Below are 15005 nucleotides of genomic sequence, written 5' to 3'. Positions count from 1 at the left end.
CTAGCAGTGATCCATTTTCGCGTGCAAGTTCAAATTATTCTCCATTAATTTTATCCTTCGTCCCATCTCAACAACAGAGAGAAGGTTGGATGGAAACCATACAACCTATGTCACATGGGTGCATCGGGGAGGCAGGTACCCCTGTGCACCCAGTGCGGCATGGGCCAGGTCGGGTCTGGACCCGGCCCAGCTCATCCTCAAACCCTCTTTTTTTTTTTAGTTTCTCTTCTTATCTCAATGCCACTGGCGCAGATGGAGGAGGAGAAAGAGTGAAAAGGAGAGAAAAGAAGAGGAAGGAGGAGAAAGCTAAAACGAAAAAGAAAAAGAAGGAAGAACCAAGAAGAGAGGAAAAGGGGAAAAAATAAAGAAGGGGCGGTAGAGAGATGTACCTGCCTCCTCTTCCCTTTTCTTCTTCTAGTATGAGAGAGAGAGGCAAAACCCTTTTGCCCCCTTCCTCTCTTCTTTTATACCCAAATATGTGGGTTTGGATTAGATTTAAACTTAATCCGAATTCATATATATAGAAAAAGTGGTAGCTGTGGCACTCTTAGGTGCGCAGCTGTCTACGGGATCGCGTTGGCTGCCCATTGCAGAGCATGATGGACGACCAGCAGAAAAAACATGGAAGGGAAGTTTTTTTCATGTTGAAAAAGAATTAGCCGTGCTCGAAACAGCTGTTGAAACCTATAAAGGACTTAAGCTATTTTTTGGCATTTTTTACGCTGTTTCAGCATTTTGTGCATTTTGTTTTGCGAAAAAAAATGCTAAGTGTCCGGTAGATAGCTGTGCACATAAGGGTTAGGCAGCTACCAATATATATATATATAAGCAGCAAAAGTGGAATGGTGCTGGCCCCAGCGCCCAAAAAAAAGCAAAAAATTCTCTTTACAACCGCCCCTGAAGGTCCAGTTTCTGCTGGGTACTTTAGCGGCAGTCAAAAACTGAGGCAAAGACGTGCAAATTCATGTTTTTGTCTTTTTTTTTGTGTTGTTTTTTACTGTGGTCATCCATCCGTCGGTTATATATATATATATATATATATATATATATATATATATATATATATATATATATATATATGTGTGTGTGTATGTGTGTGTGTGTGCGCGCGCGCTCCATAAACTCCATAAACACCAAATCTTTTTTTATTAACTATTGGATCTTTTGAGACCCAACTATTATGAGGCACTTTAAATATGATTGTGCTGCACAATAAATATGCAGTGTATATTTAAATGGTAGCTGCTGCATGCTTTACAAATTCTCATTAAAAAGAAAACCGAGCATTTAAAATAGGGATTACTTTTTATCTCTCTCACATAACATGGCATGTGAGCACATGCATCTATGTTCATTCACAACAGAGCCTACATACATTGTATTTCTTTTCCGTATAATGTGTGAAACTATTTTTATTTTTTCAAATTTGTTGTGTAACAAAAGTTTTATATTTTTTGATGAACTTTTGTAAACTAGTGTAGGGTGTAGGTGTTAGCCAAACTAGTGTAGGGTGCACGTAGGCGTTAACAAGAGACTTTACAAAACGATTTTTTTTTTTTGAAGTCAAAGGTCGTTGGGCGTGGATGCATGTGATATCATGTGTGTGTGTGTGTGTGTGTGTGAGAGAGAGAGAGAGAGAGAGTCATTTAAGAAAGTAAACCCTATTTTTTAGTGACAATTTAGAAAGTATAAGCTGCATGCATATTTAAAGTGCAATATCTTTTGAGACCAAACCACTAATAAAGGAGAGTAGGTGCTCCGCAAACACTGTATCATATATATATATATATATATATATATATATATATATATATATATATATATATATATATATATATATACGATTGCCCATAACATCAAACAGGCAATTGTCGAACGAACGTCAAACAACACTCGTTCGTTAATGTCAGTAAGAAAACAGGCATTAGGCCAGAAACCGCCGCTAATACCCTGAGCAGAAAAAAAAACTGTTAAACGGAGTTGCGACTGCTGTTAAAAGTACTTTTCATTGTTGATGCAAGCGTGATAGCGACACCTGAGCCAGATGTATCATCCAAAACATTTTATGCGTTTGATGATACGGGTTACTATATATATTGAGAGAGAGAGCTCGAATGGACGGGAGTGGCATTCATCTCATGGATGAACAGTTTTAAAGGGACCCCTGACAGCGATACCACCAGGGGCACCCTGACTTGATCCGCACTCGAAAAGGCGGTCAGCAAAGCAGTCACGCAGACGAATGTCATCACGTGGATCGACAGCAACTAAGGCTCCTCACCAATCCCATTAGCTGTCCACAGGGGTGGTTAGGCAGGCCGACGTCTAAAACTGGGTCATAGGTGGCACGTGCAGGCTTGAAACAGGTCATCCCGTGTCCACACTCTTATAATAGGTATAGGGGGCCTACTCTCAATCGCTAAAAAACAACGATGAGCCTCCCGCCGGCTCCTTGTTGCCCATCCCTTTTTTCTTTTCTTTTTTATTATATATTTACACAGAGAAACTACCCCAAGGATCATAGACCTAGCCGTGGCTTTGCCTGCCGCTGACAGCGTAAAACTCAGTGAGCTTACCCCTTCATTTACTAGTGGTTTTGTTTTTGGGTATATGAATCCCCTGTGGTCACATTTCAGCATATTGCACAAGCAAAAAGCGAAGAACGAGATATAAAGATCTAGCATGAACAAAGTCAGAAAGCTTATGGACATTGGCAGTCAATTAACAGGCTCAAGTCACATCAAGCACCATGAAAATATACACAGGTGATCACCGTCATCATATACATGGACTTAAAAACATTTTCTACAGAGATATCTAACAACAATTTGGCAATTTTAAACAATTTCTGATCATTATTTCAAATTTAAAACTTTCTGCTAGGATGAAAACGTAAGAAACTGAAATGGTTCGATAGCAGTTACCTAGTTCCACTCTCTTATGTAGTGAGGATTGGCGGCAAATATTCAGACTTTCCTCCCAGAATGCGAGCTTTGGTGTCTGGGAAGAACTCGAATCCTGGTAACTGAGTGACTTTGCCATCGTTTGTAACTCCAACTGGGTAACTAAGCAAGTGGCCAGGAAGGTCTCGGTCAAGGTTCTCACTGGAGTACAGATCCCAATATTTGTATGCGATTCTGTTAACCTTGCGGACACATGCTACATTCTGTGGCTGCAAAAACAGATCATCGAGCATGCCAAGGTGCTCATACCACAATGACATTCTGAAGCCATGGATTTGTCCTCTGGCTGGTTCTCTAGTTGCCAGATAATATGGTTGGTAGGCGCCCATGGCGATCTCAGAGTCTCTGGCTCCATCCATGGACCTCTGATTTATGTTGGCGGATCCAATGATTATGTACTCATCATCAACTGCGAAGAAATGGAGATCATGATATAAGCTTTTTATCATTCACAGGTTAGTACTGCAGTTGAGAACATAAATCCAAGTTTTCATGAGAAATTTGCTTCCAAGAGAGGGTATTTTTCAAACTGGCACCTAAGTTTTCTGCATAAACAAAAAATGGATCAATGCTTTTAAAATGCACCTAAATTTTGTTATGGTTAATCAAGCAAACTTATGGACAGTTTTGGCATTAAATATGCAGAGAAATCTCATCATGTGATCTTAAAAATTTACTCATCACAATTTCTCTCTGCACCAAATTTTGAACTCCCTGTTCTATAAGTTGAACCAATTTGGTGTAGCATGTGGACAAATATAGAACAATAAAATAAAAAATTAAAGGAGGAAGATATCAAAACAAAACCCATCTTAATTCATAAGCCTTGCATACCAAGGCTGGCATTCAAATTCCTCGAGGGTAAAATGGTAATATCTTTGTATCAGCCAAGATAGGTTAGTGCTACTGCATTGAGATTTAAAAATGATTTTTTTTTTTTTGCCTTTTGAAAATATCCAAACATTAGATGCATTTCTGGATTATGCCAGAGTTAGGTGCCGTTCTGAAAACTTACGAAGAAAAGGGGAGAGACAAGAGCTCTTCAACGAAATTTTAATACAAGGCCCAATGAGTGTATTACCATTTCATAGGATCCACACAATCCTGAAGAGATTCGCTTTTCTGAAAACTACAAAGTTAACAGATCACTAATCCTGTGAAAGTCAGGCATTACATAAAGAAACATGATATTTGTCTAGTGCACATTCAGAAATGCAAATTAGACATCCGGTAAACTGCATCTCAGAAATATCTCATGATAGGACTTTTCAAAGCAAACCAAGAGTTCTTAAAAGAGAAATGGAATTTCCTCATCTAACAGGCATGATGGGAAATGACTTGATAAATTAGTCATTCAATAGATGCATCTCAGAAATATCTCATGGTGGAAGAACTTTTAAAAGCAAAGTTCTCAATAGAGAAATGGATTTTCTTAATTTTAACAGGGATGAACCTCTTCCAATTTTAAAATGTTAGGAAGGTATATTGATGATATTCATGAGTTCAGTTTAGAACAAACAAATAATAATAAGAACCTTTGATGTAGTAAGCAATCAACAAATAAAAGTTCAGCTGATGAAATGAAAGGAACGAATTGTCTACAGGATAGAGATATCTTACCAATCATCATCTTGGAATGAACATATATCATAAATCTTCTTGCTTGCTGAGCTCTAATATAGTCAGTATCTGGCTCTGGTGATTCCTCAGGTGTATATTCACCACTCTTCTTTGTCTCCCGATTCCCAATACAGAAGAAAGTTAAATAATCCTTTGGGTCTGCTTCGATCTGCTTAGCATGTAGAGCCTGAGCAACATCCGTATACATCATCTCCATTGTCCTCTTTTGCCAATCAAGAATTGCTTGAACTGAAGCAGATTCAGGCACTCCTTCTGGCCACATTGGCACCACAACATAGACAGCAAACCCCTCTCCAGCTTCTATTTTACTCACAATCTTCAAAGAGAGCTCCTTAGGTATTAGGTGCAGAGCACCGATATCCTCAGGCTTAATGCCATCAGCCATCCAATCAAATGAGCTCCCCAAGAAGTACTGGTTCTCAATGTAGATAAAATCCTTGGCTCTACGGATAGCATTTATATAAGCATCTTGAATGCTTCGGTCAATGATGTTGTCCTTCCCACTAACCAGCCCAGCTTTAGCAGCATCCTCAGGAGTTTCTGGGAAGCCAAAAGCAGCACCTCCATCAATCGATCTGAATAACTGCACATTCCAAGTTTCTCTGTCTTCAGTGTAAGTGACTGGAGATGGAGGGATAATGATGTCACTAAGATCTTTTAGAGGAACTAGCAAATCCTTTCCACCCTGCTTCCTCCACCTCTGCTCAAAGTTGCACAGCACATCCCATGCAATTGGCCCTTCAAGGCGACTATGTATGTCATGCCATGGCTCTCTAGGCCCCCCCTTCTTGATTGAACCACCAACAAAATTGGGCTGATGGAAATCATCATGATGAGCAGTATCCAAAGTTCTGAAGAGACTGTGATATTGAGTATCATATCGACCATCACAAAGATCAATGCCACCAATAAAACTTACAATCCTCCTCTGACTTCCTCGATTAGGCATTTCACTGTCCACCACCACAATCTTTTGATGATGGGTGAACATGGTAGAGATCTGCAGATCCTGCACAAAGCTTCGACCATCATCAGGATTTCTAGGGCATAATACACAATGAACTTCCGAATTCCTGAAATAATTTGCTGTCTCCTCGTCGTGTGTAGCCATTAGCCCATCCTTCTTAAGCAAACCAACGGAGGTACGGTCATCCCAAACTAGCATAAGAACTCTCACACCTTCATTTGCCTTTCTTTTAAGAAGCTCACCAAGAGTAACGTCTCCTCCTGGCTTCTGCCTCTTCGAGTCCCTAATCAACGTGATCTCAGTATACACAGACCATCCAGTAATGTAAATCAAGTGGCTTGCCTTATTAATTGCATCAAAGATATCTTCCCAACATCTATGGGGCTCATAGAATTTCCCATTTGCGAGAGGGATCTTAGGAACGAAATTGTCAGGCACATGAGCATCTTGATAAAGGGAAACTTTACATCCTCGTCTCTGAGGGAAAAATGTAAATGGCACACCAGGGAACTTACCACTCCTTATCCCCCTTGACCATGATCGGTCAGTAGAGATATCAAAAAACTGGAGTTTAACATGGATCCGAGCTCCTCCACCAATGGGCATACGGTCTTCATTGCATATATCCAGCCATCTGTCCACTTCTTCGCCATTTAGGACCTCTTGAACCGGCAAGTAGGCCCTTCCAATTAATGATGCACCAATGGGGTTTTCTTCCTTTATGGTGAAGATCACATCGGCAGCCATATGTGCACAGTAAATGTGAAAATATTCATACCATCGGGGGTTAACAGGTTCATTGTGTATGATCCTGGTTCGGCCAACCCTGGCTTTCTCCAAATCTATAGTTGCATAAAGGTGGCTACCACCTTTGCCCAATCCAACCGTCTCTTCAATGCCCTCAACAAACTGTAAAAGGATTTGCCAAGAGTAAATAACGAATCACAAAAAGAAAGAAACAATGAAGCATCAACAAAATATATAACTAAAGAAATTGAGGCTCAAATAGAATGTCATGAAACCTTAGGGCGGCAAAACGATACCCTCCTGATCCATGAAAGACGTTTTGAAAGGCCGCTCTTTGAGACTGTTTGCTTAGCGATGGTCTCCAAATTTCCAGTTGCAAACACAATGAAGAACAAAAGTAAACAAGTAGTATATAATAAAATTGCAAGGATCATTTAGTGATATGTACCATTTTCTGTGGAAGGGATGCATAAGTTAAACTCCTCCACTCTCACCCATCAAGGTTTTACAATAAGAAACAAAACCAAAGTTCACAGGATAAATTAATATGCCATGATCAGTCAATGGACAATAGTGTGATTGTAGAAAACCTTTTGGCATTAACCTTTTAATTGATTGCACAAATAGAATCTCCTTTCCATTCACTTGTTCCAAAATTATGAACAAGAAAAGGTGACTTTAAGATGCATTACAAAGTACATACGTGCACGCATGCACACGCATCATTGTGCACATGCAGGGGCGGATCAGGGGTGCGAGGAGGGGCTGGAGCCCATGCTGAAGTTTTGAAAATTTCCTGGGAGGTGGGGAATTGGGAATGACATTTCAATGGGCAGTGAACTCAAAGTTCACCAGATGGGCTTTAGTTTGTAGAGCCTCGAGGTGTTGTCAAACCCTAGTGAAAGAGGGAACTTTTTGTTTTTTGTTTCCTTTCTTTATTGTATGATGTTTGTTCTTATGTGTGCATTTATGTATATAAGATTAACGGTCCAAACTACATTTTTTTAGCCGAGATCGGTTGATAAGAAATGGCATTTTTTTAGCCGAGATCGGTATGATTTTTGTTCTTATGGTTTCTCACTGATCGGCTGATAAGGGATGAGCTGAGATCGGTTGATAAGGGATGACATTCTCGATCCCTCTATCTCCATTGAGCTCTTGAGTTGGAAGCCGTTGCGGACTAGTTCTGGTACTCTCTCTCTAATGGGTAGTAAAAAACCCAGATATATAGGACTCTGAAAACCCATTTTTTTTGTTTTCAAGTGCCAGAAGTAAGTTTCTTTGGTGGCAGGAAGCCCTTACCCGAAGAGCCGGTTGAAGAATCCTAGTTAGTTCATAAAAAATCATTTTACGGTAAGTTCTCCGACACAACCCCAAAGTCTAGTGTTTTCTTTGAAGCCATACTAGATTGAAGCGTTTGGTTATTGTTAATCGAATGAAAGCCTCATGAAACCTACATGAAATCTTCTGACTGTTGGTTTTCCGTTATATGGGTGGTTGTCACAACACTCGATGAAGCCTCGGATGCCAGAAAACACCGAAATTTTGAACTTTTCATCCATCGAAAGACCTTTATGTATTTGAAAACAATGCTTGATTGCTTGGTTTATCAATTTATGTATTTGAAATTTGAGTTTTTTGAAATTTTGTGCTTACCCATTTCACCGATTCTTTTAGTATTTCATGAATCTGGTCAATTTTTTTATCTTTATTTCTGAGATGCTGGGTGTTCCAATTTGATGTTTTTATATGGGACGAGGCACATAAATAATCTTATTTTAAACTATTTTATTTTTATCTTATTATAAAAAAATTTCCCCCTTTAAGCAAAATCTTGGATCCGCCACTATGCACGTTGTATGCCTAAGACTCCAAATTATAAACAGCTATGAACTAATTCAAGACTCAAGCATATCAATAAATACAACTAAGAAAAAAAAAACTCGAGAATATCTAAAAATGAAAGTCATGGGCATGTGTTGATTGTATAAGTGTTCATGCAATGTATGATGTCTATGTTGTTACCCTACCGGTATGGGTTCGGAGGGTACGACACAACAATTCTAAAAACTTTAGGTACGGGGACACAAATATATATATATATATATATATATTGTTTGGACTGACATAGGTCTAATTTGGATCTGAGTCAGCTTTAACATAGGTCTGATTCAAAACTAGGTTAAAACAGATCCGGATCTGATCGGACTAAGACTTGGGTTTTGACTTTAACATGGGTCAGCTTTGACGCGGACCTAAGCTGAAATTGATCAAGATCAGGTCTGACCCAGGTATGAATAATTCATACTTGACATTACTCAGGTCTTATCATAACATATAACACCTATGTCAGGTGTTATGGAAGACATTAAAAAAAAAGAAAAAACATGAGAGAAAAAAAGAGAAACATATCCGAATATGAATTTGGCATAGGTCTAAATGGATCCAAATAAGACTTGGGTCCATTAGACCGTATCATGCAAACCAAGTGTTATGAAAGACATTAGATGGAGAGAAAGAGAGAGCTGCCATGACCCATCAGGTATTCTGCTGTAAACTCTTCCTCCAGCACCAACAGAAGAAAGAAGAAGAGAAAGAGAAAGAGAAAGAGAAAGAGAAAGAGAGAAATCCATGCATCCCCTCACATCCTTTTCTCTCTCTCTCCACAACTTTCTTCCTCCTCCTCTATCTTGTCCTCTTCTTCTTCTTCCCTCTTTCTCTCTCGTTCCCTCTTATCTCTATTTTCCTCTCTCTCCGTCGCTTGCGGGTTTCCTCAAACTCGGTCTATCCATCGCTTGCAGGTTCACACTCTATGAGTAGTCATCTTTCATCAATTATGGGTCTATCTGTGGACGAAGCAGCTCGACGTCTCGACCTAGCGCTTACCCAACCCCAATTACTCAGCGTCGATTCTATTATGCGTGAGTCCTTGGCCGCGATCGCAGATAGTTTACCGACCTTGGTCGCAGATGATTGGCGTATCACGAACGTCAGCACCCAATCTCCTTCGGTCGGGGAGTCACATCTCAAACTAGGTGGGGTGGTCTACCAATAAGAAGACGTCATCGACCTTCGCTATCTCCATCCGGCGAGTCTCGGCTTTCTCCTAGGCGGTCTGTGAGGATCCGCACTCCTCGAAATTTTTTGGACTTTCAGTTATGAAGATCTTGTGTTGAAATATTCGGGGACTGAATTGCCCCTCCAAGCGTCTTTTCCTGGCGAGTTGGATCCGTCAAGAAAAGCCCGATCTGATTGCACTTTGTGAAACAAAGATGACGGATATCTCAAGCTCCGTCGTCTCCAAAATCTGGCGTGGTGCAAATTTCTTCTTCAAGCCTACGATTCAATATGTGGGAGGCCTCCTCATCCTCGGGAAGCATTCTCTAGCCTTACAATGGGTGGACGAAGGAGCATTTTCCATATCCATCGCTCTTCCCATACCGCCAAAGACGACTCCAACTGTGGTCACAATGGTGTACGGTCCCCACCGCCAAAGCCGTCGAGAGGAGTTTTGGACGGACTTGAATAAGGTCATTGCTTCATTCAGAGACCAACATATTATCATGAGAGATTACAACTGCCTTCTGTCACCTATCGACTCAAGCATTTTGGTAACCTACTCGGCTTCAATGAGGGGATTCCAAAACTTTATTCAGATGAACCGGTTGTACCACGTTCCCCATGTAGGTGAAGCTTTCTCTTGGACCAATCGGCGATCTAGATCATGCTTCCGTCTGCTAGACAGGGTGCTCATTTCGTCGAATCTGCTGAGCTCTATTAATGACATTTCATGTTGCCTACTTTCACCATCCGTCTCGGACCATAGTCAGATTGTTATTCGATGGGGCCAAGGCTTCACCGGCGACAGAACCTTCAGATTTGAGCAATGGTGGCTTAAGGAGGTGGGTTTCGAGTCGTTAGTCCAACAACCTTGGAGTAGACCTTGCTATACGGTCTAGGCAGCTACACGATGCATGATTAAGCTTTTTCGCTTATCTTGCGACATCAAATCTAGGCTTATCTCCAATAAAATAAGTAAATTCCAAAATATAGGGGATTGGAAGCGCGAGCTGTCTTCTATCAATCAGTCTCTCTTGGATACAACCTATATGAATGCATTAGATATTGAAAGCCTCAATGCTAGATCGGTCGAGCTGATTTTTCTATTGCAATCTTGGCGTCTAAATGATGAGATTCGCTGGAAGCAGCGGTCAAGGGTGACTTGGCTTAAAGCGGGTGAAGATAACACAAGGTTCTTTCATTCTTTAGCATCTCATAGGCATCGAAGACATGTGATTCATTCTATGTATATCAACGGTGTCTCCTTCTCGAGCGATCAGGTACTTCATGTTGTCACCAACTATTTCTCTAACCTGTATTCCTGCAGTCAAGCTGCAAGTGACTATATGGGTACGACTTTATTTTTGTCCATGGATCAGGCACTCTCCAACTCAATTCAGGGGTTGTTCACTGAAGAAGAAATTATATCGGCAGTGCGGGATTCGTCTGGGTGGAAGGCTTCAGGATTTGATGGGTATCCGGTGGATTTCTTTCGCATATTCTGGCAATGCATTAAGAGTGACATTCTTAGTGTCTTCGCTGAGTTTCATTGCAACGGCCGATTGCCGGTTCATTCTCACCTAGCCATTATGTCGCTTATTTCTAAGGAGGAAGCCACATCAGACATCTCGCAGTTCTGCCCTATATTAGTGTTAGGGGGTTTATATCACATTATTGCCAAGGTCTTGGCTAATAAGATACGGTCAGTTACTCTTAAGATTTTTTTGGAGGCTCAATTCACCTTCATTCCTAATAGAAGGCTTCAACATTCCTTCATTTTGGCCACAGAAGTGTTGCACACTCTCAAGATCAACGACCTTTCTTCACTCCTAAGCTTGACTTTCATAAATCTTACGACTAAGTTCATTGGCCGTTACTCTTCAACATGTTGGCGAACTTGGGCTTCGGTAGGCGTTTCTCTAGCTGGGTACATGAGCTGGTAACCAATGCCCAGTCACAGATTCAGATCAATGGGGTCAAGGAAAAACAATTCAAACTTGGTCGTGGTCTTTGGCAAGGATGTCCCCTGTCTCCGTTACTCTTCAACGTCGTCTCTGAAGGCCTAGTGGTTTTGGTTAAGAGGGCAGTGGAGTGTGGTCTAAATGTGCCTCTCGATATACAGGAGTGTTGTAGTCAGATCTTGACATACGCCGATGACATAATTATCTTTGGAAGGGCTTCTATCCAACAAATGTTAAGATTCAAGTTTGTCCTTTTTTTTCTATCGATGCCAGGTCTATCCATGAACTACGATAAGTGTTGTCTGTCCATGGTAAATGTCCCTCCGTCAATGCTGGCCATGGGCCAGCGGATATTTGGGTGCTCGGTATCGAAAAACTCCTTTTCTTATGTGGGTCTGCCGCTTCAGATCAGTCGTGTAATAACGACAACCTGGAGCGCTACTCTTCAAAGGGTTCAGAATAAAATATCGGGCTGACAAGCTTCCTACATTTTCATCGCTGGTAGACTGACTCTCATCAAGCACATTCTTAATGCTATGCCAGAATTTTTATGTCTATGTTCCTTATGCCTATGGGGGTTAGTAAGAAGCTAGCTCGGGTAGTGGCAAACTTCCTATTGTCTGGGCGAGGTCCCAACAATAAGCGTCACTTGATAGGGTTAGACACCCTTTGACTTTCTCTATATAGGGGAGGTTTGGGAATCAAGGATCCCAGGCTGAGGAGTATGATACTCGTCGTGAAGCAGAGCTGACTTGCACACCAACCTAGGTCCCCGTGTGCAAGTGTTCTTCTAGTTAAATACGAGGGTATGGAGTCGTTGGTGGGGGCTACAAGCGTGCGTAAGCGAATAATGCCAAAGCTGCGTTGATCATGGATCCAATAATGGTCTGCGGTTCTTTCAAATAATAGAAATGTTGACTCACAGTCTCAGTTCTTTGGACGCAACTTTGCTCCGAACGGATCTTTCCGCTCAAAAGAAAGCTACCTCGCTCTCCTTCCTTCGGGGGTGGACCGGTTCTCGACGAGCCTGATCTGGGGCAAGGGACCGACTCCTAGATCACGTTTCCTGGCTTGGCTAATCTTACACGATCGGGTGTAGACTGACAACTTTCTCAAATCCATCGGATTCCATCTGCTGAGTAAATGTGCGTTGTGTGAGGCGGCCGAAGAATCTACGTTTCACCTTTTTTGGGAGTGCTATGTTTTTCAAAACATCTTTAAGGTGACCTTGAATAAGCTGGGGGTCAACGTGCCTCAGGAATCATTCGCCAACGATTTGTTGTGGGGTCCTCAGCCAGTTCGTCATTGCAACAAATAGCGGATTATTTGACGAACTTGGCCTCTCTCATCCTGGTGGGCCGTATGGATGACTCGCAACAACGCTATTTTTTAACATATTCCGGCAGTGTTCAATAAACTGGTGAACCTTATTTTGGCGGACGTATACGCCATTTTGCGCATCAGCATCCCTGATCTTCAGCGCAATCTGCCACCATGGCTCCCTCATGATCTAGGGTGATGCTGGACTAACTGTATTTGTATCTTGTTTTTCTTTTTTTCTTTTTTTTTGGGGCTCCTTGGCATGTCTTGGGCCTTTTTGGTTGTCCGACAGGTTCAATGTTGGTTGAACCTGTTTCGTAATGTTGATGGTAATAGTTCGGCTCTATTTTCCTTTCTCTCCGATTTTTCCTCTTGTTTTTCAAAGCAGAGAGGGGGAAGAGGGGAACCGAGGGAGAGGGAAATGGAGAGGAGAGAAGATGAGGGACAACCGAGGGAAGGGATTTGGGAGCGAGATCAGGGAGAGAGAGTTGAGGGTTTCGGTGGGAGGCATTTTTTTTTTGAGTTTTGAATCTGAATTAGACCCGATTTAGCTCAGTGAGGGATCCGACCCATGGTGCATCCGGTACCCAAACCTGTATGGACACGGGTACGACCGCCCAAATAGTGTGTCGCTGTTACATAGTTGTTATCGTGTTTCACCAACAATGGTTTGCATGGGTTACAGGGATATCTGGTCGATACATCTAACAGGCTCAGTTGAGATATTGGAGGTATCCAAATCCATAACTGACATAGTGACATACGTAGGGCAATTTAATACAGAATTTGGGTGAAATTTGGCATGATGATGTTTATGAAAATTGATACCAATTCAGTATCGACAATGCATTCCGAGTCCAGGATTCAGATAAGGCAGACATGCGTTAACCAAATGTAGTGCAGGAAATCAAGTGATCACTTCTATGAACACTAAACAATACAGAATATCGGGAGAACAACGCATATACACTGCAGACTCTAGTATTTCAGACTCTCTGATCGTAGTCTACAATCTACATCTATGAACTATTGATGTGCGTGTGCACGTACCATAATGTATGTGCACGTGCTGAATATGCAAAATCTAAGTGGATGCGTGTGCGAGCACGAGCGCACCTCAAACATTTGTACTCATCTTGCTACGACACGTACTCTCAAGATTAAACATCATAAAGAATCCAAAAAAGAGAAGAGCAAGAGACATGATTAGTCACTAAGGTCTCTGTTCCGTACTTCAATCACAGGAAAACCAAAATTTCGAGTAATTCAGCACGAACGTTCAAGTAAATCGACATTCTTTCATTGAGTGCCCCTTCTTTACAAAATTTCAGCACTAGGAAAATCCAAATAAACAAGCTACTGTTGGAAGCGGATCAGGTCATGCTGAACATGAGCGTTTTTGCTCATGCTGACATTGTGGCCGTCTGTTTGCATTTTGGATGAATGCCACGTGGTTTTGTTGACCTCTGAGCTTTTTAAAATGCAAATCGGATGGCCACGATGTCAGCATGAGCAAAAACGCTCATGTTCAGCATGACCTGATCTGCGCCCATTGCAGAATCATACCGGCAATCCCTCACAGAAGAGGACTAGTACCCTCGATTTAAAGAAATCTGTCAAAATGTTCTGTTTTTCTTGCAAGAAAATGGCGAAAATTCCAAAAACACTAAATTTGCAAATTAAGAGTATTATAACAGGCCTCATTCAGTTCCGATCTCTCAAATAATCATTCTCCCGCCAACAAAAAAGAAAAAAAAATCACAGAGACCCTAAGCTCGAATCAACTGAGTTCCAAAATCCGAACCAAGTAAAAAGCGAAGATCTTACTTTCCTGAAGAACCTCGGCTCGCTTCCGGTAGCTCTGTGAGGATTCGAGAGCGAGTCCGCCTCGTAGATCGTCGCGTGGAGCGTACCGTGAAGAAGGATATTCGCCATTAGCGATCGGTCTCTCTCGAAACCAAACCGAAATCCTAAAGATCACTGTTTTTGCAGCGAATTTCCCGATCCGGGAGGGCGAGTTGAATGCAAACGGTAAGAAAATCTCTTTTTCGTGAAACAAAAGGGAGATTCCACAAATTCCAAACGTAAAACCAGAAAAAAAAGGAAAAACTGGAGAAAGAAACGAAGCAACGGGGAGAGATCACAGCCAAGAGAACCTTCCTGAGAAGGAGATGAAAAAAAAGAAAAAGAAATCGTATCTGAACTGAAGGAGACAGAGCGAGGGACTCCAGACTACGGAGAAACCACAACAGTCTTGGCTCTAATCCCGAGTTGCATTTAGATGGCAGCAGTAAGGCTTATATAGTGGTCGCATTCTCATACGTATTTGCAACCGTATTCCGTATG

General features: G+C 41.6%; 1 protein-coding gene across 1 annotated transcript; it reads right to left on the bottom strand.

Moving 5' to 3' along the window:
* Positions 1-2830: 2830 nt before the first annotated feature.
* Positions 2831-14790, bottom strand: LOC149815318 (phospholipase D alpha 1-like). The gene is made up of 3 exons (XM_089988450.1): positions 14487-14790; positions 4584-6480; positions 2831-3372 (listed from the first exon to the last, which is right to left on the bottom strand). Exons 1-3 carry the CDS (start codon positions 14592-14594, stop codon positions 2939-2941), a joined length of 2439 nt encoding a protein of 812 aa, XP_089844576.1. The 5' UTR covers positions 14595-14790; the 3' UTR covers positions 2831-2938.
* Between the last annotated feature and the right edge of the window lie 215 nt (positions 14791-15005).

The sequence above is a fragment of the Nuphar pumila genome, chromosome 15 (genome assembly GCF_984573655.1).
Source record: "Nuphar pumila chromosome 15, dmNupPumi1.hap1.1, whole genome shotgun sequence".
Classification (NCBI taxonomy): domain Eukaryota; kingdom Viridiplantae; phylum Streptophyta; class Magnoliopsida; order Nymphaeales; family Nymphaeaceae; genus Nuphar; species Nuphar pumila.
The sequence above is the reverse complement of the archived record's forward strand: the minus strand, read 5'-3'. Positions and strand labels throughout refer to the sequence as shown.

What these genes read in the sequence shown, in the direction of transcription:
- LOC149815318 (XM_089988450.1), bottom strand. Translation starts at nt 14,594, where the DNA reads ATGGCGAATATCCTTCTTCACGGTACGCTCCACGCGACGATCTACGAG. An exon ending in AGCCGAGGTTCTTCAGGAAA is followed by an intron (nt 6,481 to 14,486) that starts GTAAGATCTTCG and finishes ATCCTTTTACAG; the next exon opens with TTTGTTGAGGGCATTGAAGA. An exon ending in TCATTCCAAGATGATGATTG is followed by an intron (nt 3,373 to 4,583) that starts GTAAGATATCTC and finishes ATTTCTTCGCAG; the next exon opens with TTGATGATGAGTACATAATC.